The sequence below is a fragment of the Labrus bergylta genome, chromosome 12 (assembly GCF_963930695.1).
Source record: "Labrus bergylta chromosome 12, fLabBer1.1, whole genome shotgun sequence".
Lineage (NCBI taxonomy): Eukaryota > Metazoa > Chordata > Actinopteri > Labriformes > Labridae > Labrus > Labrus bergylta.
The window spans coordinates 13,142,794-13,170,625 of record NC_089206.1 but is presented as its reverse complement, the minus strand read 5'-3'; the positions used below and the strand labels follow the sequence as shown (position 1 = coordinate 13,170,625).

Genomic DNA, 27,832 nt, shown 5'->3' with positions numbered 1-27,832 from the left:
TGACTAGACATGAAGATATGGTGGTTACAGTGTTTTCAGGTGTTTAACACACCCCAAACCTCCACATGCATAACATATTGTTTATGTGTATGCACATAAACAATATGCATGCATTGCTCTGCCACTTAACTTTACAGTAACCCATCTGCAGTACAAACCACAGTATTACTTTTACACTTGACTCATGTCAACACTGTAACCATACCGCTATGATCATGGTAAAGAAAAACATTGAGCAGCTACCATAAAACACTGCCGACCAAATTATTGCCTTTCCCAAATAAAAAAAGCAACCCATACTCAGGGAACATTTCACAGACACACCAAATCACACCTCTCACAGCCACAGAATTACACCTCTGGAACAGCCAGCCTCCCCCAACAGAACAACAAAAGGAAGTGGTTCGTGCAGAGTATGGTTACTGGATCCAGCTTTTCCAGAGCATGTGTTTTATTGGAAAATGGGGCGTTTTTGCCATTAGAGAAAAATAGGAAAATTGGAGGGAGTGTGGGTTTTACCTAATGTAAGCTTAATTTGAGTGAATGTGTGTGTGTGTGTGTGTGTGTGTGTGTGTGTGTGTGTGTGTGTGTGTGGGCGATACAACAAATAATTATCTTATCTTTCGCAAAATATGAAGGATCCTGTAATTTACAATGTTAACACTGCTTAAATTATATTTTTACAGTATTATGTGGACATCCTTGTAAATTAGGGATGAAAGTCAATCTTGATGCATTTGAGAATCAAAATAAGGTTTTGTAGGACTTTGTTTTTACATTAAGTTGTAACACCTATATCATGATCCATATTATATGGCTGTATACTTGCCTTTACAGCGCCCTATTGTAAATATAGGTCACTAATAGCAATGATAGAATATTGCTTTTGGGAAATCAGGAGGACTCCAATTAATGTCGACATATTGAAAAAAGAGGCTTACATGTAATCATGCAAAGCTACACTCTTTAAAAAAAAGGTATAGAAAGAAATGGTTATCAATTGTGTTGGTGATCATCTTGACTTTACAGATTATCAGAGAATTATCAGTTTCTATCTATATTTGTGTATGTCATTTTATTATCTATTTATTGTCTTTTGAGTTAAAAATGACTGAATGTCAAACCACAATGCTCTGTGATCTTCTCTACTCCTCGCACCGCATGAATTAACGTTTTAAAAATACTCGATTCACAGTATGACACAATCTTTTCTCTGTCCTGTATCCTCTCTATTCTCGAGGTGTGTGGTATTAACAAGGTAAGTGACAGTGTGCCCATCACAGCCCTGCATCTGTTTTCCAGGCAGGATGGATGTCAGCATGTGGAGGGGAGTGTCTATAAGAGGCTGCTGACAGTTAATGTGTCCCGCAGCGAGACGGTCCTGCCTCACTGGGTCAACATGCAGCCCAGTCCAGCTAGGTTTGTCTAATCCAGAGAGGGTGTGTGGATTTCAAGGGTCAGGTTGGTGAAAAGCAAAGGTTGAGGAACCAGGGGAGTCTCCTGTCCTGTCGCTGCTCTTCTGCGTGCTAATACCCGCAGAACCCACACTCAGACAAAAAGGTCACTGTGCACTCAACGCCGACAAGTTTTCTTTGACGTCAGAATAATTTTCAAAATGTCACTTGGCTCCTGAATGGCAGCGTCAGCAATTGGAGCTCTCCAGCAAGGAGCATCTGAGCCGCTCCTGTCAGTGTGTCAAAGTTTATGCCCAAAATGTTTGACATTCATCTACTGGGCTACAAAATGAGTCACTTCGGCTTAAAAGCTAAGAATCCCTTTCAGTGCCCATGCCAGAGAAACCTTAATATATATTTTGAGCAGAAAGAAACTTTAACGGAAAAATAAAATCACTGAAAACTTTTCAAGTGGAGGTTTGCAAAGATGGCACAATTAGCTAAGACATGAGAGCAAGACGCCAAGACATACCAGGACCCATGAAAACACACACTCATCACTGTATAAGGAGAGGTCGGTTATAAAAGCCAGGTGTACACTAGACAGACTAATAAAGGCTCCTATTTCCTCTCTAATGGCTCCAGCATTTCCCCTTACAGCAGCTCAGCGCCGTACTCGGGAGACATGTTCGCGTAACCACAGGAGACTGCCCAGCACCAGCGTCGTTCACAAGACATAAGTTAGGAAGCCGTTCCCTGCATCCAAACCTTTAACAGAGATGCCAAACTACTGATGAATGCAAACTGTCTTCAGAGCTTAAGTATTTACTGAAGACCCATGGCTGGGCTATTATCCTCTTGACCCTCTAAATCTACATCAATTTACATAAAACAGATTTTCTCTCCAGGGATTAAATCTGCAAATATTAAAACCCATTATAAACTTCAACATGCATCTCAGGCTCCCATAAGACAAAAAAGATCATTTTGTATTGTCAATAGGTCAGTATTAAGCCAATGGTAGATTCAATTAGAAATGCAAAAAAAAAAAAAAAAAAAGAATCCATTTGATCCATAAATCTATGACAGATTTTTTTTTTTGGTACAACATCAACAAGCAACAGGAAAATAATACCGTCCTTAAGATCTTCAGTCACTAACTTAAAGTTAACATTACATGGCTAACAATAATAGCCTAACTCATACCTAACCTATCAGACAGTCCTTATCAATACCAATTCATCTTCTTAACCACTGCATTTAAGTTATCGCTGTAGACCTTTCCATAAGTCAAAAAAGCTAACATTAGCTTTTAGCCACTCACTAGCTAACTTAAACTTTAGCTAGGAGTTGGTTGAATTCAAATTCTTATCCATAGCCAATGTTTGTGTTGGCTAACGTTAACATTAGCAAGGGGTCATGTAACATAACGACAGTGTTATCTAAGTAACTCTTTACTGCGTAGCCTACAATAGAATGTATCATTTGCAACTTAGAAAACAGTATCATAACATTATCCTATGACAGCAGATTTGAAATGGCTGCCCTGTCACAGGGAAATAGCTGCTGTGTGATTGGCTATTTCCAGATTCCAGGGAAATGACAAAAAGCCATAGAACAACAACAAGAACACAAATCTGTTATGAAATTAATAGAGTAATTTACACTTGTGGCAGCCATACTGTTTTTTTTATTTTTTTTATAAAGAGAACAGCTAAATCAAAGCCCTGGTTGATTTTTGTATACAATGAGCTTCAGAGACCTACAGTTGCCTGCAGCAGGCAGTTCTGCCCACCTGCCATCTATCACCTGAGCTACCTGCAACAGCTTGTCTCTCAAGGGCGAGGCAGGGAATTATGGAAGAGGGCCCAATTACACGTCTGCTGATATTGCAGCTACTTGGTCAGCATCAAGGATCCACCAGGGATTTACAGAAACAGCCTCCGGCGAGAGCTGTTTCTATACATAGCCGAAGATATGTGGTGCATCAAACACACTTCTTTAGAGTGCTGATGAGCCCCAGTGAGATTGATTTCAGTACGAGAAACAACACTGAAATAGAAAAAAAATTATCCCTCCCTTTTCCATGTTTCTCAGAAAAACCAGTGTAGCATTGTGAACTATAACAGGAAGATCACAAAGCACAGCTCTCTGTCCTGAAATTGACCATTTATGGTAGCTCCCCAGTCACTGCAAGCAGCTCAATGTGTGCAATGGTACTAACTTCCCTCTTTACGAGGAGACATGAAAGTTCTCCCCTGAAGTGAACGTGTCAGTAAAGGATTATCCAGTCAAACATCACTGTAGGAAAATATATTTCTAAAAAAAAAAGTGTGTTCGCTCACATGAACAAATGCATGCAAACAAGCACAGAGACATAAAACATGCACACCACACATGCACTCACACTATGTCCTCCAGCAGAAATTCATTAAATACCTTGTTACTGGCCTCTGGAAACCATCCCTCATCCTCTCCAGAGCGGTAGGACACAACTACAAAGACACTAGCAGCCTTCACACTGAAACCTTGTAAGCTTTTGAAGTGAGCAGCGGTTTTTAAGGCTGGAGACGACAACTAGTAGAACCCGAAGGAGGTCCAATGAAAAAGATGTAAAATGTTACTCTGGTTTGAATTTGCCAGGAGGGGAAGAGTTGTTTGTGAACGTGCATTTGCGTGCCATCCTTCTATTCCTCCTGTCTGGTGCCAAAGACAGACTCTTATAAAGACAACACACATGCTCCACTGGAGACAAGAGAGCGCTTAACACTTTCCGACTGCATGCACAGAGCGAATGGGGAAGTTACAGGACACACGCACACACACAGGCCTATGCACGCAAACACAAACATGATGACACCAGAAAACCACACACTTGTGTCTTCTAATCGCCCGTCCTGAAGAAAGCCAGCAAAAGTTCAAACCAAAAGTGTAATGTCAGACAGAACGTGTGCTGTATTTAGACGACTGTGAGATAAGAAACAAAAACACACACACACCATCTCTTCCGCTGGCAGCTGTGTCTACTCCTCCATCTCTATCTAATCACTTGACATTTTAATTTCAGCTTATTCCTTATAATGCCAGTTTAAAGTGGAGGAAGACCCCGGGTGCCCTGAATAAAGAGGCAGTATTGGATATAATTACCCCGGCGACGGAGAGCATTAATTGGGGTGACTGTTAAACATGGTATCTGCATATTTGTGTGTGTGTGTGTGTTTTACTGTAAGTGTGTGGCTTGGTCAGCGTCACCACAAGTTCTCCATCATCTCTGTCCGATATAGAGCACTTACTTCCTCTTGATTCAACCGAGGAATGAAGAGAAAACCACAAGCAGGACTTTGATGAGGACGCAAATTCAGGAGGTGGACAGAGTAATAGAAATATAATGGTAATAGTCTCTTGTTTAAAGGAAGTGCCCAATGTTAAACTAATGATTCGCAGAGAACTGCCACCCTCCCCCTCACAGACACACCCCTCTATTAAATACTTGTGGACACTGTGGCATAAAGACATCCTTTCCTTTGGTTTTTCTCTAAAAGGAAACCTGTCCAGACTTTGGAAAATAGGGTGAAACATGACTCACTACTTTTTTCCACTGCCCAGGGGTTCTAGGATTTTTGCCTTTCACACGAGGTTACAGTGTGACTCTTTGTGTTGGCCTTGGGCTAGGTGGTTTTTATGTTAGCTTTAGCATAAATACCAGACTATGGTGTTTATTTCTTGAATGACAGCTCACAATGAACTGGTTTTGTGGAGACTGCCACAGAGGTTCTGGATCTTTATTGATGTAATTGTCTATTTTAGGTCTGTTCACCTTTACTAAAAGTACAAATGTTGTCCTTGTTGATAAGCATCAGTAATTTGAGTACCGGCTATTTGTTCTATTTCATGTGGTTGCCCTTGATGTGTCCATCGTATTTCTCTGTAAAATTACCCCACTTCAAGGACAGCAAGATTAGGTATCCAGTACCAGCAAACGCTTGGATTTTCAGAGGCCAGACTTTAATTACACTTAAAACAAATCCATCTAATGGTCATGATTACGTGGATATTTGAGAAGCCTGTTTCTACACTAATACTCCCACCAATCTAAGAGGATCAGGCCGCTCTGACGCCAGTGAAGCCTGCATGATCCAGGAAATGTAAGCAGCTGTGCAGCTGCACCACACGGGCGTCGTACTACAGTATATGTGTCAGGCAGACCCCATGGCTGCTTGGCTCAGCACCATCACATTGATCTGGGTCAAAAGGTCGTTGATTAGTCCGGGTCTTGCTGTCTCTAGGCAATGCCACAGTGTCTGCCACACACTCAGCTTCAGCTCGGCTCACACAGCTGCTGCTGCTGCTGGTCGTCATGGAAACACTCAAGACTCCCCGCTCGTTGAGACAACTCCCGAGTCAGCTAAATTATAGTGTGCTGAAAAAAAATCCTAAGAGACCGAATACAAACAGAAACACACCAGCACTTGGTAATGACGAATGAGAAAAGTAGTGTTTTTTGCCATCTGTTTGACTTTAACTCATCCTGGATTCCATCATCATGTAGTGACTTCATTGAGCTTGTACTGGTCATCAACGTGTCACTGATGTTTAAGACCACTTCAGCTGCTCCTCTCAGTGTGTATCGATCCGAAGTTGTAACATTGTCAGAGTAAAACAGCCTGAGCGCTGTTTTCTTAATCAAACAGCACAGAAGCAATGAACTGAAAAAAAAGAAACACCGGCACTGTTCACTGCTCTCCAAATCACTCACCACACATGACTTGTTCAAGAAGCCAGAGGGGCTCAGCTCTCACTCCTAATTACCAACTGTAGTAAAGATGAAAGATGAAACAAACTAGAACCAAAACAGACGTTCGCTATCCCCCCTTTTAGAGATTCCCTGAAAAAAACACCACAGGGAATGCACGATTCAAGGCAGCAGAAAATCACCCCCAATGTACGTGCTTTATAAAACATGCAGACAGACATGTATATTTCAACGGGCATCGAGAATTATCCCACATTCAGCAGACAGCTGCGAGCCCACACACCCAAACATAACCCAGACAGAGGTTTGGTTCAGTTGAAAACACATTCGTTTTGTAAAGCAGCAGCACCTGCTTCAGACTAATTTACACAATATACAAATACACAGGAATAACGGTAGAACACATTTTTTTTTTTGCAGGGATTTAATGTTCCCATTTGAATTTCCACCTTCATAATGCATTTACATCAATGATTTATGATGGCTTTAGCGCCATTTGTAACTCACCAGCTAAACTCAGTCTGCCATCTGCCTTCAGTGTTTTGACTCTCTGCCTGAAATGTGTGTAGATCCTTCGTCTCTGGCAGGAAAAATAAAAATAGTCTGATCTAGTCCATGTCTTAGCAGCGCTCGCAGAGAGACGACATGCTTCTGCTACTACTCCTGTTCCCTCATCGACTCTCTCTAACCACGCTGTTTCCCTCTCTCACTCTCCTCCCTCCTCCTCTTCCTCCTCCCCTCACCCTCTACAAACGCACTCTCCCTGCCCCAAAAAAAAGGGAGAGCTCCTCCTCGTCGGCTCTCTCTCCCCGTCCTGATCCCCGCACCATTCAGAGCAGCCGACTAAACAATGCCTCTGTCGCCGCTGCTCTGAAAGGAACCCAGGAGCAGTTCTCAGCCGGCAATAATGCCGCTCCAACTGTCACCATGGAAACTAATGACGACCCGTTTGGGGGGGGGGGGGGAGGAGGGAGTAAAAAATTGGGAGATGGAGAGGGAGGGGAGAGTTAAGTGGGAGAGAGAGAAGAGAGGAGGAGGGATAGAGAAGGCTGAATGAAAGATGGGGGAAGTGTGTAACGATCAGTGAGTGTGCCTGCACAGTTGTTGCATGTGTGTGTGTGTGTGTGTGTGTGTGTGTGTGTGCGCATGACACAGACAGAGAGAGAGATAGAAAGAGGGAGAGAGGATATGATTGAAGTATAGAGGGGGGACTTGAGTAAATTCTTCAAGTATTCAATAGAAGATGGCACACTTTTAAGATAAAGTAGTCTATTTAAGCCCTTTTACAAGATTTTCTGATAATTCAATAGTTGTCTTGTTCGAAAAACATCTCAAATTTGTTTAAAAAAATACATGTATAAATAATTTTTTAAAAGCTCCAATTTCCTTCAATTTGATTTGATCTTCTGGTCAAGACACAAATCCAAATTTCAAAAAATGTTACAACCAAGACTGATTTAAGAGAGAAAATAATCAAACATTAACAGAAGGAAGCTGAAACACGCAAATTTTCAGATTTATTTTCTTTTAAATGACTTTATTTAATACATTTTTTGTCATTTTTCAATTGGTTGTCAGTTTTTAACCAAATGTGTCCAAATAGTTTTCCTTTAAAAAAAAAGAAAAGGGATTTATGATGTTATAATAACGGTATTTGCGGTTGGAACTGTGGTCAAGTTTAAGATACATCTAGTACAATACATTTAAGTACAGTAAAACATAAATGGTCCATTTTCAAAATAAAATGAATGATTGATTTTTTTTATTCCAAAATGGCAAATTATTGGTATTTTGTTGATGGATTAGATTACTCAAAAATATTTGTTAGCTCGGAATTGCTGCTCAATTATTTCTGTTAATGTTGGTCTCCATTCATCATTCACCTTTAGATGAAATAAAAATAATTTGTTTTTCTACAGTGTGAATAATACACGTTGATGTTTCCCTTGGGTGAGCCACATTACTACAAGTCTCCGTGGAGTACATCCGTGTCTCTGTGCCACTTCCCCCCACAGACATTTGGATCACAAAAGCTGCAGCATGACGCGCCCAAGCTGTTCAGACCCTCTTCATATGCACATATAATTACAACAGACCCCCCCTTCTTTCTTCATATCTTTCTGTGCCCCCCCTGTTTCAACTCTATAGTTGGACTGACATCAGCCTGAAAGACACGGTGACATTGCCCGACACCGTCTCTGAAACCAAAAATGAATGCCACCGATAACCATGGAAACGCTGCAGGAATATCCTCGATTCCTAAAGGAAACGAGGCTTTAAAGCTGGGTGTGAGGAGAGGAGCGGAAGAGAGGGAGAATGTAAAGGGGGGGATGGGTGCTGGTGTTTTGATTTATATTCAGGAAACGCAGGAGCTTTAAATTTGGAGGAGTTGGGAGCTGGTTAAAAATGGGCCTCGTTCGATCCTCTTGTCTTTACATTTAACAGCAAAATCCACCTCCAGCAGATCTTTGCAGGCCGCCTCCTTCTGACCCCATTGTCAGTGTCAACACAGTGAATTATGCATCGCACTGGACGAGGGGAACAGGTGCCTCTCTCCAAGGCAATAAATCTGGCTGCCCAAGCAAGCCATCAGACCTGCTGAGGGGGAAATATTCGTACATCAAGGGAGGACGAAGAGGAAAATTCAGCGCTGCAGCATCCCTGCAGGGCAATCCAAAAGAGGGGGAAAAGCAATTTCAGGATCGGTAAAGAACTTCGCCTTTGTGAGTTATCTAATGAGCCATGGTGCTCATGCCCCCTCTTCACACTAAAGGGAGGAATGTGAGCTGTGCGTCAGAGAGGAATGTAAAAATCTCTCAGCAACTTTTTCACCTCTTCTGAGCTTACATTAGGTTGGCAACACTGCTCAAAATCTGGTTGAAAATGTGTTTCTGTAAGATTTGGATTGAAGTGGTACAGCCTAAAACAAGACCAAAAGATAGAGATACATTCACTGACAGAGAAGAAAGGAAAATGCTCCACGCTGGCACAGTTTTTCTGCCCTTCTGTCACCCTTGATCACTCTCTCTAATTACAAGAATGATCTCCGTCCATCTGTCCACAAAGAGGAAAACTTCGTGCGATTATTCCCAGAGTCCCTCACACACAACCTCCAAAGGCAATATTGACGACTAACACTTGGTCTAAATCATTCTCGCTCTACCGACCTCAGGCGGGCATCTGTCACACATCTGCCTGATGGGATCACCAACCACACACACGCCCACACAATTCCATCCACGTGTCACTCAGACGTACACAAGGGGTTTGGAAATGACAAGTCATCGCCGCACTTACATTTAGTGCAGAAATTCGGGAAAAAGGGACAGGACAGACATTTATTAAATGTTGTTAACTGTTGTGATTATGGATTTAAAGTGAAGAAATTAACAAATGCCACCAAAAAAAATGTGTTCACACTATGCAAATCTCTACATCAAAGCCGTTTCCTGCCAAATTTCTTCCAGCAGGCTTGTGCCAAATTTGATCTGCTCTCACACAGAAAGTTATACATGACATGTGTGTTCCTGGACACTGAGGACTTAGCCCAGTTAGCATCAGAGGGGACTTGCTACAGAAGTCTGCATAGATGAATACGTTTTATTTAGATCAATCAGCAGGCTTCTGATGCCATGGCACACTTGGTTTTGGCCGCCTCTGTGCACCCTGGAAATAAAGCCGGAAGGAGGACACTGTGCTGTTTTCATGGAGACAATCCACATTCCTCAGCATGTTGACCCAACTCCAGGATTTTTACAAAAAGCCCTCACACAGAAAGACAACCCAAGGCATGCATGCATATAAATAAAGCTACTCACTGGCTAGCGCTCGGGGCTTACAGACACAATCACACACACACACACACACACACACACACACACATGCTTTAACACATTAACACATGCACACACATAAATAAAAAGCCTGAGCTGAGAAAATGAACGCTTCTGAAGGTCCCGGAGTACCGCCGAGACACAACAGCCAGACAAAACCTCCGCACACAAGAGGTCGAGGAAGGACGCACTGAACGCAGCTGTAGTTTTCCACTGTTACTGACACACATTAATGTTGACTCACTGAGCCCGCAGATCAGCTTTCTCTGCGGGGAATTGCACTCTCAGAGATTCAATAGAGGGCTCAATTAGAGCTTTCAGACGGAAATAAGGTAAGATTACAGTTATGAAAGAGGACAGGTGAGCTCATGTGTCAGATATAATTGCTTTGACTCTTTTGTTCTTGCAGAAAAGTTTTTTTAATGGCCATACCCAAATATCATGCAGCTCAAATATTGACCCTGACATCCACCTTTACCAGAAGTCCTCACACATTCGGCTGCTAAAAATCAAAGAGACGATTTAAATTCCTCTAACAAGCCCACTGCCGTCCTTCCTCTCTCAGGAGTCAAAGCCTCTCTTAGAGGATAGAGTCATTAATATTTCACCCAGAGGAGAATCTTTTAATTCATTATTAATATTTAAACCTATCTGCTGAGGTCTTATCTGAATTACAAAGAGGCTGGAGTCGAGCATAATCCATGTATCTATGTTACCCCCCCCCACCCACTCACACACACACACACACACACACACACACACACACACACACACACACACACACACACACACACACACACACACACACACACACACACACACACACACACACACACACACACACACACACACACACACACACAGCAAGCAATAGAAAAGAGATGCTCTATATCTGCTCTCCCACTCGTTTAGATGAGTGTTGGTTGCTGCTGGTTTGATCTGGAAATTGTGTTTCACATTGTGATCTGATCCCATGCTGTCTGACGGTGCCTGGCCCAGGGGCACCGCAGAGAGGAGAAGGAGGAGAGATTAAGTTGGGGAGGAGAAAATGAGGCAAGGAGAAAGGAGCAAAGGCAAGGGCATTTTTTTTTTTAATAATAACATCAATAAGATCTATACTCTGTCAACATTACTACTTTATTGGCAGATAAGTGATAAGTAATCTGAATTTAAACTGGAGAATAATAAGAATCTCACTTCAATTTTTTTGCTTCTTCGCTTTTTGAACATAAAATTGTAGATATCCTTGAGGAGGATTTTGTCATTATTGAATGATCCCAGCAAGTCCAGTTGGTCCTTTAAAAGTCAAGTATGACAAACAACGCAGTGGCTATAGCTGCCAAAAATAAGAGAAGCTGACTGATGTCCAGTTTGCCTGATGAAGGTCTAGTACCAAAACATTGCCAATAAATATTTGTTTGCAAGTTAGAAAGTGTGCGGGAGTTAATCTTCTGTGTTTTTGATGGACACATTGCTCTACTACGCACCTGTCTTGTGAAGTAGATGTGCAAAGGTTTTTTCTATTCAGATTACCAGGATAACACATACTTTTCCTCAATCTGTCCAATACTCGATATCCAACAGACCACTAACAATACTGCAGATTTGATGCTGTGGATGCTGCTTATGCTGCTCATATTTGACAATAAACTTTTTTTTTTTTTTTTTCATTACATCCTCCCAGAAGGTGGCTTCCATGATGTCCTTCAGCTCAAAAAATAAATAAAACTCAGCAGAATATTTCTAATACAAATATAAGGGTCTCAAACATCTCTCCATTGTGGGATGTGTTTCTCACATTGCTGCGTCTATAAGACCAGAGGGGAAAGCTTCAGAATGAATCTGCAGTCAGCACTTCAGTAATGGACTCTATGAGCTCTGTGGCAGGATGAGCAAGCAGGGAGTTCAGCCGACAGTGAAGAAATATTTAAAAAAAACAGCAGACAATACGCTGGGCATGTTATTTGGATTTTATCCCTGCAATGGGGACAGATTACAATATTGTGTGTAAAGCAGAGATTGAATGGAAGATGCTAAAATGATAAACCCTGCACATTCCGTTTTTTAGGTTTAGAGACTGGGTTTATTTGATGCAGCACTTATGCGCTGGACCAGCTTCAAAGTTGAGAGTGCAGAGGTATTATATGTGTCTAAATGTGTACAGTTTATCCCCACCGTTTTACTACATGGTTCTCTGATTGGATGGGGTTCACATCTTTGAGTTTGGGCTCGGAAGGTGTGATGGTAGTGATCATCCCCATGATGGTTTGTTACTATTGAAGGTGTGACTGCGTGTCTATATATATATATATATATATATATATACTCACACTCACACACATATATATATATATATATATATATATATATATATATATATATGTGTGTGAGTGTGAGTATGTGTCCACCCACGGAGGGTTCAGTCATCTGATGAGCTGCATGCTCATCTCTCCCTACAGCGCCCAGATGGCCTGTGATTACACACAGCTCAGTAGAGATTACTGTGCAGAGAGATAGAAAGAGAAACAGAGAGTAAAAATAAATAGTTCAGATGAGGAAAAGTTGTCACAGAATGACATGGAAACAGGAGGTATGTGGGGTCAAAGAAATAAGAGTGAGATGATAGCTTCACCTGAGTTAGCAGCATCCACTCACAGAGAAACCTTCTGAACATGTTCATCTGCAAAGAAACATTAAAAACCTCTACTGCATATCATTTCCTTTTTTTTCTTCAAACTTAAGCTTAGATGCTGAACGAGCAAAATAAAAAGCTCAGGTTAAATGTGTTGTGTCATGATTAAGAAGGTGTGCAGGGGTTAGCAGATGATGGATGGTCTGCCTGGGTTTGAGTGTGTGTGTGTGTGTGTGTGTGTGTGTGTGTGTGTGTGTGTGTGTGTGTGTGTGTGTGTGTGTGTGTGTCTCTTGCAAGGAATACACACGAGGGCATTTGTCACCAGCAGCGATGTGACATGATGGATCGCACTAAAAGCACACCCAAAAGAGCATCATGAAAAATGAGCAGCGCTTTACTGAACCAACACCAGTTAGCTCTCATTGAGTTTACTAGCAGGGCTGTCTCTGGATGGATGACTGATTTAAAATCAATTTGAATTGTATAGTTCAAACGCCTAAATGTACACGATGTAGCACTGGTTAATTATTGAAAAATGTGGCAACATGTTCTTTCTTTGTATACTTTCATCTGTACTGCAGTCATCTGTAAGGGCAAAGCAGTGACCTACTTGTGATTTTAATTATGTTGTTCCCATAACAGCATTTAAAACGCTTCCAATATTGCCTCATATCAGGTACAGGGCAATTAACAAGAATGCTAGTCAAAGCCCTGATCAGATAACATTAATTGCCCTCCATAACAACGACTTGTTTCTTCATCTCCATAGTATCCTTAACAAAAACATGGGATGGCTGCCCTTTTTATATCTACTGTTTATGACCAGGAGAACAGACACTGCTAGCTAAAAGTGAATCTTGTCGAATCCAACAAACGTCAGCACATTGTTTTCTAATCCATTGAAGGCTGTATTCATTTACAGAGTTTGAGTTCAGGATTCCTTCAGTGTACCAACCCAGGAGCGACAACAATGATATCAATCATGTTTCTTACAAACAGGGGTTTGCCATTTAGCCTTAAGCTGTCTGGTATCAGAATTCGGTTTGTTTGATTACAGTAGATTCCTTCTCAATATTGCACCCAACAGACCTGAGTGATGTCTGATACCAAATACTTATCTGATACTATGGTGCAATTAAAAATAGAGATGGGACCGATCTAATATCAGTACTATCGGGTCTGACATTGACGTAATTTACAGATCGGATATCGGACTGACGGCGCTGATCAACGTCACCGATCAAGATAGATCTTTGGGCACTTTAAACATTCTCCGCTCGCCCAGTCTTGCTTTGAAGACGTACAGACGGAACTGTAAAAAGTGCCCACAAATCATCTCCATGACGACGTTCAGACAACATGGAACAACTGCTATATGATCAAAAGTGCAATTCATACAAGTCAGTTTAAAACATTTAATTTGAAAACCTGGCAGTTGTTGCTGCTTCCTGTTTGTATGTGCCCAGCAGGCACAGGGTTCAAATACAATTTTTTGGAATAATTTTACATTATAAAATTGTATTCTATTCTCTGAATAAGAAATGCGTTTCCTAACGCTATGTGTATCCTTACACATAATACAGACATCAACCAGTACAATAGAAATTATCATAAAAAGAAATATCAGAATCGTTATCTGTATCGGTACATACTGTATGTAACCTGGTATCAGAGGACGATACAGATACTGCTTATAGTTTCTGGACATCTTTAATCACAATCAGTATTGGAAAGGAAATATAGGCTACCAGAGCATCTCTAGATTTACACACACACAAAAAAAACAACAAAGAAGAAATGGAAAGAATGTCAAACAACCTAAGCTCGAAGTTGAGAACGAGTCAACACATTGATATCTCCGACAGCTTGGCAAACACAAACACTCGACGTCAGACTGAAACTACTTTCTCCACTCATATTTCTTCCATAGGACACAACAATAATGCAATCCATCACTGAGCGTCGTTTAGAGAAGAAAGCCCACAGGCTACTTATGGTAAAAGCATGGAAGCTTGTTGTGGGTATGAGTGATTTACCTATAAGTGTATTGCTGGAAACTCTCCCAGCTGTCAAAGAGATTAGAGGAGGATGATGCTCGTCTAGCTTTCTTGTTTTTGTTTGTCATCACTGAATACAACTAGACATTGCAGCAGAGTCATGCTGTAGAAGAAGGACAGCTTGTGTGTGTGTGTGTGTGTGTGTGTGTGTGTGTGTGTGTGTGTGTGTGTGTGTGTTTGTGTGTGTGTTCCAGCTTAATGAGACTCATCATTCAGCCTTGAAGAGCTGCCCTGTGATTGATGGCAGTTTAACACCCTGCGCAACATGTGTTCCATATTTCATATGATGATTTTGGAAACAACGACTTAGCTTCAGGCATTTAAAGAAGCAAACAGTGAGCAAGCTTTCCATGCACTCAGCTGACACGCTTGTGTGCACACACAAACAGAACGCACACACACATGCATGCACTCAAACACAGATGCCAAGTGGCCGAAGGCAGTATGTTGTTTTATTACATTCTGACCTTTCAGGATCGATGTAAATCTAATGAAGTGCTTGTTAGTGGCTTAAGTCCTCGGCGGGAAGGAAAGAAAAAGCTGAAAGCCCGAGATAAATGTTTGGGGAAGATAATCCACAACGGGGCCACAGGAACAGGATCCATCTGTTTGGATGTAGCTCTCATCTCCTCATTAGGCACAGGGCGTTATGACTGTCCTGTGATGAGAGCTGGGGGTGGCTGCAAGGCATGGTGGGAGAGGGCAAAACGTGGAAGTGCAAAGACACTTTGTAAAAGTTCTAATCCCTGAGTGAATGATCTCAACATCAACTTCGGTCAAAAATGCAAGTCATCTTATTGTGTTGTTTGCTCTGCAGCTATTAAAGCTGTAAGTCAGAGGCAGACATCTCGCTCCCATAAAAATGTGCTACCCTGTTTCACAGAGTCGTTACAGAGACAGAGCAGCATAGCATGATAAACGAGCGACATTCAATGGCGCAGGCTATAATGGGAGAAAGGAGAGGAGACAGTGGAGAGTCAGCCTGCTGTTGCCAGGGTGACCTTCAGTGTGAAGCACCCCGATGTCACCCAGAATGAGAGCAGCTCGGCCTGATCTGTCTGGGAGCCCAGAGATAGCGAGGCTTTAAGCAGACATAGAGTGCGATAAGAATGATGTGAGCTTAAAATAAAAATAACATCATTCTTCAGACATTTGAAATAAGTTGTATGGAAGATAAACATGTGGCTTTTGACGACTTCAACAATGCTCTTGACCTGTCATTTCAGCACAATACTTCACTATGTAAACCAAATAGAAATGGTTTTCCTTTTCATGATATTTTGAGTACTCGTTCAAGGCCTACAAGAGGTTAAATAATCCAAAAGGTAAAATACACATAATCCTCTGTTGCAGAAATACATTTCCCCTGCTTTTGTATCTCATATTCTTTTAACAGCCACTTTAGATTTACTATGCAAACCCAAGAAAAGAAACAACTCATTTAAATTTCACTCCTACAATAAATCTTTACTGATTTTTTTTTTTTAACACACAAAAGACAAGACAAGGTTATAGTTTCTTGTCTTGGTTGGCTTTGAATTAGGAACTACAAAGCATAACAGTGCCATCTAGTGGTGGAATAATGACATCACACTCTGCATAGGAGCAGCTAAGTGTGGAGAGTTCTAGGAAAATACATGGGCAATAAAAAAAATCACTGACATTATTAAATCCTATCTTAACAATAAATCAAAGATGGGCAGTGTAGAGAAAGCTGTTTCTCTTGCTTTATTTCATGAGTCAGCTTTTTATGAGTGACTATAAAAAGAGCTGAGATTTAAGATGACAGGATGAGGCTGAAGCAGAGAGAATTCTGCAGTCAGTATAAATCAGAACACAAAGATTTTTTCCACTGACAGCAGCATGTGTCATATTACAGAAGTAATACCACATGCTAACTCAGGCTAAGCAACAACGAAAAACATACTTAAAGCAGAGGGGACTTGGGGACTATGAATAGCATGCAGTAAATACAGAAAAAGCTGCACACAGAGTGAGTTTCCTCTTTGTGACTGCTTTATGAATGAGTGTTCAACCAGCCGCGGGGCTAATCTGTGTCGGGCTAAGACGGACAGTGTGGTGATAGAGCCGAGGAGAATAGAAAAAGGGAAAGGTTTCCTGCTGACCGACAGACCCAGAGTCTGTGTTTAACCCACCATGAAGAGTAGAAGTCTAAAAGAAGAATGCTTAAAATGTTCCACAGGCCATATAGGCTGCTGTGTTTCAGTAGCAGCATTAAGTGCTCTGTGTAAATGCATTCTTTTCAATAATTAAGAGACTTAAAGAGAGCAACATGAGAGACAATGGTCAAGACAACAGAAGGGGGAGGAGGGGAGGAGGAGGAGGAGGTGAGGTCGGGGGTGTGTGAGGGCACCCAGGGGAGGGAGAGCATGGAGAATTCAACACAGGCCGCCTTTGTTAGCTGCAATCAGCCAGACTAGAAAGACATTTACAACCTGGTTTATGGCTTCATCAGGTGAGTGAATGTGAACGAAGGAGGGGTGTGTGTGTGTGTGTGTGTGTGTGGTGGTGAGGAGGGCAGGAAGGGAGAGAGAGGCTAAATATAGCTGAGCAGAGGTCCAGGATGAAAAGTTTAAAAGGAACATAAAAAATTAAAAAAGCATGCAGACTAGTGCTGGCCCTGACAGGATCAGATGTTAAGATTGATTTATTTATTTTTTTTACATTCCGGGCAGCGGCTGGTTTCATTTCACGCTGGTAGCATATTCTCTTCTAGGAATTTGACATGGCTAATCGATTTGATGATCAGAGTTACATCATCAGCATGTGGAAACACAGCTGCAAGCGAGGACAGATTTTTCAACTAGCACTGCTGGTGTGTTCAAGGGCGCTTTGATTGACACACAGAAACCATCATTTCAAAGTGGCAGTGTTTGGTTATTGGCAGGCTTGTCCATCCTCAGCAGCCGACTCTCAAATCTCAGATGAGTGTCTGTCCTTGAAAGTCTCTGTCCTTGTATCAGCTTCTGCTCATAAACAAAAGGCCAGATTGATTAATGCAACCTTGACAGAAAATAATAAGTGTTTTCCGGAAGATTTTCTACCACTGAGAAATCTATAGTGACTGCCTGGGACCAAATAAATAATACATCGAAGAACATTCTATCTACTGTGGGATAAATTCAACCCTCCATTCAGGATTTTTGAGGCAATATATTATTATTTTTTTTCCATTAATGGAAAGGGACAGGGAAGAGGCAGACAGGAAACAGGATGGGAGAGTCAAGAGGGGGGGGGGGGGGGACATATGACAAAGGTTACCATCTGGAGTTGAACAGTTGTGACCATGTGGCCATGTGGCATGCCCTGTAACCATTCAGACTGCTTTTAGATACTTGACGATGTTTCTAGTTCAGATTATGATCGGGTTACTTACAAACTTAAAAGCATATGCACACTTTGTGATCATTGGTGACCCTTTAAAGGCCGGTGATAATGTTTAATCTGCACAAGTTTGATCAAATCCAAGAAGTCAATCTTGAAGGGCATGAACTAATTCACGTTTGCATGTATATAAGTATTAGCCTGAACATGAGTTTGTGTCTTCCATAGTGAGTAGTTTCCTGTTTTCTTTTTTCCTTTTTAATTCTCTGCTTTGGAATAACTTACGGTCTCAGAACATTTTAAAAGTAGGAACATCTATCTTTTCAGAATGTTTGTCATTACTGAGCATTCAAATAGATGCCTATTGATTAAATATAACCGGAAAATTGAGAAGGAAGTGTTTAAAAAATAGCTTTTTGGTGCAAAGTATTGTTCATGTAGACTGTTTATGTTTTTTTGTAACACATATTTTTCCGCAAGGTGATCTCAAAAATCCTAAATTGATTAAAGAATGATATAAAAGAATAGGAACTTTAAGCTGGGCACTGTTGATTTAAGTAAACACATTTACTAGCAGGGGAAATAGTGTATTTGATTGGGTCTGTTTTCAGCTGATTTAGTGCAAAAGAGAATATTAAGAGCAGCTGAGTAACAATAAACTACAGTGACAATGTTCTTTGTTATAAATGAGCACACCATCCATTCCAATAGTGTCGCCTTATTGATGCTTAAGACAACAATGGAGGTCTAAGGCAAATAAATATCTATAATATCAGGTTTTGGATGTAAAGACAATACTAGATTTGTTTTTTGTTCACAGGATTTGATGACAATGGGGAAATAGCTACCATATATCTAACATATCCTTTTTATATTTATTTCTATAAGTCACTAACAGGGCAGCATATTTCAAAAACACTGTTTCTACACGATCCCTTCATTTTGCACTAGTCGACACTTAAGTTAAACTTTCTTTTGAGGGTAAAACTTCACATTCAGTGTTGGTCATTAAAGCTGTGAACCAGAGTGCCGACGCTCACCGTCTAACCTAGAGGTGACCTCTACCTGGCTCCCCTCCCCCTCCCCCTCCCCATCCCCCTCTTGCCTCCTCCATCCTCGTCTCCCCTTCCCAGATTCCCCCTGCCTCACCCCAGTGTGTACAGGAAGCTGTGATTCCAGCGATCCTGCTCCTCTGATGAACAGAGAGGAAAAACACAATGCCTTCAGTGTGCTAGAAAAGAGCTCCACTAATAAAATGCACACACAGACACACACACAGACACACACACACACAAAGGGAGAGAAATAGAATGGAACATGCTTTTACTATTAAGGCTCAGTTTTTTTCTTTCCATATGACTTTCCCAGGAAAATCCCCCTCATCAGGGTAGGTCCGATCCAGACAGACAGCAGAGCGGAGAAGAGACGCAGATACAGTAACACACACACACACACACACACACACACACACACACACACACACACACACACACACACACACACACACACACACACACACACACACACACACACACACACACACACACACACACACACACACACACACACACACACACACACACACACACACACACACACACGGCTGCGGAGAAACTGACCTGAGACACAAACAAAGACTTTTAGGGTGTGAAAGGCATCTGAACTAGGCCAACTTTTCTGATTTGAAACTTTTTTCTTTTTTGGACAGCCTACAGAGACTTAATCAAAGATCCTCAATGAGAACTCCCACTCTCAGAAACTTTCAAGTTCTCCAGACTAGCATCTGGCTCACATACTGCTTGCAAAGGGGATGATATTAATTTAGTCTCGGGGGTAATGCTTAAAATCTAAGAACTAGTCAGTCGTGCATTTGGGGACACGAAAGTAATTCTGTCCATTTCTTGAAGTCCTCAACAGTTGGTACCATTTAGAAAAACTAGGTCATTTCCGCCTTCTGTGTGTGTGTAAGTGTGTTTGTGTGTGTGTCAGCCAGACCCTACTATAAGCCAAAAGACCTCCAATATAAACAAATTGTGCAGGAAGGACTGCTACTCTCAATAGAAACATCCTAAAATTAAGCAGTGTTTTTACTCTTCAGATATCTTTGCTTTCACACGCCAGTTTACAAATTTAAATCCATGTGTTCATATCTTTTCCTCATTGCATATTCAGCTCAGCTCCAAGAGTCGGACTGTTCTGTGAGAGGTGTCAAAGTCAGCTGCTGTTGATCTGTGAATCAGTTGTTATGAATGCCAACTTGTTCGTTGCATCACAGGAATTCATGCAGAGCTATTAGAAGTCCACCCAAATGTGGCTTTGATTTCATACAGATTGCAATAAAATCATTATGAGTCCTGTGTTGAGGAAATAAACAAAATAAACTACAAACTCGTATGTGGAAACTAGATGAAGGTCCTTACTATCAGCCCATTGAACGGAGGCCTGGGTACATTAGACATGCTTTCACTCCATTCTGATGCAGTCAGATGAAACTAGCAGTGAAAAAAAAAAGGTATTTGCAGAAACATATTGCAAACACAGGCAATGGACACAAACAAAGCAATAGCTAATATATGCACTCTTTAATGTTTACACTCTTGTGCTTCTTATCATTATCTCAATATCAAACAATGTAATTGCATTCTTTTTAGATCAGTTTGGGGCACTTTGACAGCCACAGAAGGTCTCTGAGTGAAACTACACTGCTGTAAAACACACACACAGTGACAGTGCTGTTACACCTCCCCCTCATAGAACAGGACAACAGGCATTTGATAACAAGCAGAGTGTGGTGTTGAGAGAAGCCGAGGAACCATGCTGTTTGACAAGATACAGTATATTACCGTATTTTGCGCAAATATGTCCCCGTTACTGTCTATGCAGATGGATTTATTGATATATTTGTATGCAATCCTGAGACATAAATTAGTTTGATGAGAATCTGCGCCGGTAAAGCTGCTGAACATGAGACTACAATGACACTAAATCTGTTCTGACTAATTTTTTTTAATTTGCTTTTCTTGCTTCATTCGTCACGTCCCCTTTCCTCTTAGCCTCAGTGTGATGGAAATCACACTCAGCCAGTCTATCAAACAGTACGCAGACAGACTGAGTATGAGTAAGCTTAGATGTGTATTTACACATGATCCCGAATGTATCCAAGAATGCTCAATTCAAGAGAAATCTATAGTTATAATATTGAGGTCATCATGTGTACATTTGCATTTATATCTTTCTCGATAATACAGGAAACCTGATAATACATCAGAGGAAGAGGGAAGTCTGCAACAGTTTAGTTCGCTTACAATAGTTTGTGGCATTTCCTTAGAACGAAATGACAATTCAGGGAACATGATTAAAAAACACTTCATGTGAAATTCATGATCTCATCCATGAACATTATTTTCATCTCAGTCATGTCGGGTTTGACGATGGTTATTGAATAATGAAGACAGCAACTCCCATGAAACCATTTCATAACGTCATTAAAGTACAACTTGTGTTATTGTTTTGATTGAGAGATCCTTAGTTATACATGCTGTGTCAAAAACTGAGATGAACTCTCTGTAATTTGTGAAATCTACTTTGGCCTTCTGAAATAAACTGCCACTCAATTGAACTTTTCTACACTTAAGTTGTAAAAGATTGGGGTCGCAGATGGCCTGGTGGTTAGGTCGCACCCTGTGGAGGTCATGGTCCTCAGGGCGCCGCAGCCTGGGTTCAGGCTCAGCCTGTGGCTGCTCTCTCCCTTTCCCCACTCTCTCTCCCCGTTTCCCTACTCTATCCACTGTCCTATCTAAATAAAGGACAAAAGATCCAAAATACATAAAAAATTAAAAAAGGTTACAGATCAGACACAGAGGCAGACAGTTGATGTATTAACACATGCACAAAAGTTCAGGGGGAACTGCATGTGTGAACACAAACTAACGAAAATATTTCACTCCACTTTACCTGGATTTTTTCCTACTAGCCACATTCAGTAAAATTTTAGCGTGAAATGTAAAACTGTCATTATATCGACGGACCAAGCTGCCATGTTGAATATCTTGTAAACATTGTAACCACGGTTTCCTTTATATGCCATGTCTTGACTACTGAGACCTCCACCCTCCTAAATAAAAACTTTACGCTGTTAAAAACTTGTGAACTTTAGAAAATTAATGGGACAGAGTGCTAGTTTTTGAAATACATTTTCAGGAGTGCATGAAAATGTGAAGTGAAAACAACTCTAACTTCATAAGTAGGAGTCAAAACTGGAAAAGGTCAGGACCATCTGTCTAGTTTTTACTGAAAGGAAACATTAAGGTGTGGTGATACGTACTCTCAGTGTGACAAAATGATTTCTCAGTTTCATGTAGTAAGCATTAACAATTGCTTTATAATTGCATTCTGATGTAACAACAACTGTGCAGCACACTTCAAAACACACCTCATATAGCAGCGTGCCTGCAAGTGACTCAAGAACCTGTTGAGCAGGAGTGTTAGTATAACAACACATTTCATTCACTGTGACTTTACAACGTCTGAACTCCATCAAAACAACCCAGTTTCTTATTCCACACAGTGACGGTTAAATGCAACGCTGTGTCAACACATCGTCCTGTATGCATGTCTCGTGTGATTTCTGGGCTGCTGCAGTGTGGAGTTAAACAAGCTAAGCTAATAAAACACGATCTTATCTACTGCAAAGGTAGACTTGAAGTCATTTAACACAAACACTTGATGATAAGTGACATTTACAATCTCTTACAGCACTCAGATAAAGACTTTATGATTGGTTTTCTTCAGGCCTGAAAGTGCAGAAAAAGACACAAAACTTGGCCCGACAGTAAAGGGGGTCAATCACATCACAGTCATGTTACACACATCTACACACAAACACACACACAACTGCAGTGCCGCCTTAGCTGAAGCCTTCGCAACAGCAGGACCCACACATGACCACCATTAGGAAAATCAATGTGACACTCCGGCAGGCCGGGAACAAGCCTGAAGCTCCTGAATGGCCTGGAACTGAGTCATGCTGTCTCTCTCTCACACACAGGCAGAGTAACAGGATGAGACGGAGCGATGCAGGAGGAGAGAGATGTACGGGATGTTAGAGATGGGTGCTTACAGGAATACTCAAGATGTTGGGTGACTTGTCTGTTGGTCACCTTGAGAAAGTAAACATCAAATTCTAAGTCTGCGGATTAGAATGATACTGTTGCAGGATCATTGTCTGGAGACATGGGGCGTTTATCGAGGCTTAGTATGAAGACTTAATTCATTATATTTCATGTTTTAACCTGTGCAAAAAAAGACACTTTGTGATTGTATATTAGGATATATTGTAGCTTTTTTTTTTTTTTTTTTTTTACAAACAGCAGTGTTGAAGTCTCACTGGTACATCAGCGCACAGCTCTGACTGCAGTACAGGAAGACACTCTCCATGAGCACCAAACAAATGAAAGCATCAAGACTGTGACCACAAGGCTTTAACGTGCCGTGCACAGTCATTACATTTAGCTGATGTCATGCCTCAGAAATAGTTATCAAAGCCTGAAGATGTACACCACAAATTCACTTGCATACTGAAATACTAAGCCCCCAAGCTTATTTCTGTATAGAACCAATACAACAACAACAGCATTGGTAATTTGAGATGTATCGATATCTTTTTTTTAGTCCACATAGAGACACTCAGCCTTGAGATATCAGCCGATAGAGAAACAATACCAGTGTTTAACTATAAACTGTAAGCCTTAATGAGCGAGACCGTGATTATTCTTTCATGTGTAAGGTAACAACAGACTTCACATTTCTCTTCTAACTTTGTAAAACAAAACTTTGGCGATATTAAATAATGGTTGAACTTGTTGGCATAGCAAGCAAGAAGTCCCAGAGCAACATGGCCGCTGGTCAAGTCGTTTACACATGACCTAGTATATTACATCCATACGCTATGTCCAAAATCACATACTCATTCACTCCTGCCTACTCCCTTCCTATAGGGCATTCTCTAGAGGACTAAAGTGAGCTGATCGGCAAAAAAAAAAAACACTGTCGGACACTACTCGCCGTCTTGCCTGGCGCTCATGATGTCCTTGCTGTCACGTAGTTGGACCCCCTCGTCGCTCTGCAGTTTCACTTTGCACCCCATTGTGTGATAATAATTGTCACTTATAACTCGGACACCACTACATGATGTGATTTCAGTAGCAAGTGTACTATAAAGCCAGTAGTGGGTGATTTCGGACAGCCTCAGATCTTAGCATACAAATATTGACTAAACAATTTGAGTTGGGGAAAAAAAAAAAACGACCCAAGATTAGCCAAACTGTCAATAATACCTGATCTAGTATATAGAATCAGATTAACACTGGATATCAGTACCTGATCGGTGCGTCACCTTGACAAAATCTTATTACTCACTTAAGGATATCTTTAACTAGAACTGGATTTACCTTAGGGTAGGATAACGCTAACTATTTCATGATTCAGATGATTGAGGTTAACCTAAATGGATACATTATATGCACCTAATATTTCCCACCAAGCCAACAGTTAACACAGAGCAGCATGGGGTCTGCATTATAAAGGACACTTTTCATATTTCTCCCCTCACTAGGTGACAGGTAAACTGACAAATGAGACCACCAAAGACTTATGGCAGTCAAAACTGTTCATAAAAATGAGAGAGAGAGAGAGAGTAACAGCAGCTCAAAAAAGTGGGAACGAGGGGAGCCGGGCAGATAACATTCTCCCCGTCCTCCTCCCTGACTCCCCAGGCTCTGTGTTTATCTAACACCGAGGGGAGATGTTTACATTGGCCTGGTTAAACACAGACAGGCCCAATAGCTTTTGTTAATAATAAATAACCTAAACAGCCTGCAAGGACGTCCATGCTGGAGCATGGAGTTGGCACGCGTGGACCACCATTGTTCTCTTATGGAGGACACATTCACCCACTTCAGGTCACAGAGATGGTTCACAGAGTTTGGAAACAAATTACGAGGATTGAGGTGGAATTCAAATTTAGAGGAATGCTATCTAGTCCAACCCAGTTTATTTGTGATGTGGTTTGTTTTTAATAGATCCTCCAATGATTGGATGTAAGCTGCATTAAACCCTTTTCGACCCTCCCATCATAAACAGCAAAATAAGCACTAGAGAGCACAGAGGGCTGCTTGGATTCCCATGTAGAAGGAATAGAGTTCAGAAATGGGGAAAAGACATTTATATTTCATCTGATGGCAGTTGCAGGGAGCACTAGAGCCGTGTGTGTGTGTGTGTGTGTGTGTGTGTGTGTGTGTGTGTGTGTGTGTGTGTGTGTGTGTGTGTGTGTTTGGGAGGGGGCAGAGATTGATCTTGGACAGTGTGGGAGAAAAAGAGAGAACTGCAAAATAAGAGCAAGGCCTTGGGAACGTATGTGTGTGTGTGTGTGTGGGGGGGGGGGAGAAACTATACACCGCTGGACTGCCGGAAAAGGAAACCCAGCCAGAAGAACGGTAGATCAATTCCTCCCCCGAGTCTCACAACAAACACTCTCTCTCTCCCTTTTTTTTCTCTTCTCCCTGCATAGCTCACCTCTGCTGCAGCCTGATATCGTCCCATCAGCACTCCATCTCTATAACTCTACATATAACAACCCCCCCCCCCCCTCCCCCTTCTTTGTCTGCATGCTATAGTACTTTATTCCACGGGCCTCAGCTGTAAAAGACGTCCAGAACTTAACACATTTTTTTCAACAGAGTTTGGTTCACACTGCAACTCTTTGGTTATGGTTATTAATGGAAGGACTATTAAGCCGAACGCCCCAGATCTGTCATCTCCTCAAACACACAACACAGGAACAATAATGTGGACATGGCTAATAAGGAAGGCATAGTGGGATTAAAAAGAAAGAAAACAAGAAGAGCCCCTCCTTTGTGACTGTGGTTGGAAAAAAAAAAAAAAAACTGTAGTCGAGAAATGCATCTCACAATTAAAAATATCTCTGCAAGAGGAAACCACACAGAGACACACACACACACAACGCTTCTTCAAACACCTAGATCCTTGCAGACAGATGGACACACGCAGACACTTTCAATACATCTGTAATCTCATGAGCTCTGCATCACACACACTCTCCTGCTCTGAAACACAATTCCACACAGGGGAAATTTAAAAACCACATCTCCCATTCCTGATTATCACAATTGGCATTATTTTTTTAGTTACTGTTTGATTTCCAGTCATGTACTTACAACAATGTGTGTGACTGAGCATGTGTGTGTGTGTGTGTGTGTGAGCAAAAAAATCTGATTGTTGTCTTTCAAAGAGTTTTTTTTTTAAATCACTGGATCCTCACTTAAGTTTCATAAAAACATTGTGTGTGTGTGAGGGGGCCTGCGTCAGATTGGGGCAATTGTGAGGTCACAGCTCTCTCTCTCTCTCTCTCTCTCTCTCTCTCTCTCTCTCTCCTCTCTCTCTCTCTCTCTCTCTCTCTCTCTCTCTCTCTCTCTCTCTCTCTCTCTCTCTCTCTCTCTCTCTCTCCGGGTTTGGCACGGCTTGGCTCCTATTCTTGCCGTGTCAGCTCAAGCCTCCCAAACAGACCATTAATGCTCCTCTCGGTGTGTTTTGTGGAGCAGCCTCAACTAGCAGAAAGCAAATAACTCTTCCCCTTGTTTTGGAGTTGATGCAGGCCCGTCCTGCAGCTGTCCTGTTGACAGCTGGCTGAAGCGTTTTGGGAATGCAACTCCTGTACGCAATGCAAACCGTGGCCGTTTGAAAACAACTTGAGGAAAAACCGCAAATACAGCTCTCTTAAAGGAGACAGAGAGAATACTATAGGCTTTGTTTCTGAGAGAGATTCACACTCACCAGTAGCTGAAACCCCCTGCATCTTGCACAAACTTCTTCCCCGGTCTTTCTCCGCTGATTCCGTCCTTTCCTCGGGAGAAACTGGCAACAACGTCGGTTAATACTCCACTACTTCTTTACAGCCTCATTTTTCCCGGTTCGCACAAAAAGAAAAAGAAAGATACGCTAAAGAAACTTCATGGTTTCATTTTAATGGGCTGAATAAAGCCAGTGTAGTCGGTCATGTAGACCTCCTCTCTTACTACTCCCTCTTCACAAACTCTTTCCTCCCTCTGAGCCGCTGGAAGAAAAGAAAACGCGCGCTCCTACCACGAGGCGCGCGCACGAGAGCCCCATTCATTGAGCGTGAATGCCAGATAGAAAGATTATAACCAGTTTAATCTACCCTGTGGCTCACTGCTTGACTTTAACACAGGTGTATTTAACTTTATGTGCCTTCGTTTTCCTACTTTTGCTCTAGTTCACTGTTTGTCAGTGAAGTTGCATTTTCAGCCATGACATGCCTCTCGGCTCACTGGCATGACACGGATTGTCACGTGTGGCCATGGAAAGGATGAGGTCTATTTTAAGACATCTCTCTGCTTTGAAAACGCCACAGCTGCCTATTAGTGTGGAGAAGGAAGACTGTTGGCACACTGCGTTTCCATGTAAGCGCTCAGACTTTTGATTGATTATCTTGAGTCTTCAGTCAGCTGCCGTCAGCTGCCTCTGTGAAACATTGTAAACAGCAATAAGAAACAGGCAGATTGGGAAAACAATCCAACAGTCTTGGATTTGCAGATTGGTCGAGTCATAAAATGCAGCTCCTTTTGTTTGTGCATGTTCTGTTCATCCAAAGTTCAAAGTCTGATATTATATTAGTAGGCTGTATCAAATTTCTCTTTGTACGCAGTATAGTTTTTATTTCACATGCTGCAGCCATTGTGGTCAAGTGTTTGATCTTTAAACTTCCTTGTCTGCAGTGGTGG

The 27,832-nt window shown here is 41.6% G+C and overlaps 1 protein-coding gene across 1 annotated transcript in view; it reads right to left on the bottom strand.

Annotated features, from left to right (window-relative positions):
- Positions 1–27,066, bottom strand: part of fgd (faciogenital dysplasia) — a 54,817-nt gene extending 27,751 nt beyond the window's left edge. Inside the window, exon 1 of the mRNA XM_020629513.3 lies at positions 26,865–27,066. Coding sequence (XP_020485169.2) covers positions 26,865–26,886 — 22 coding nt within the window. The 5' untranslated portion in view covers positions 26,887–27,066. The remainder of the gene's footprint in view (positions 1–26,864) is intronic.
- Between the last annotated feature and the right edge of the window lie 766 nt (positions 27,067–27,832).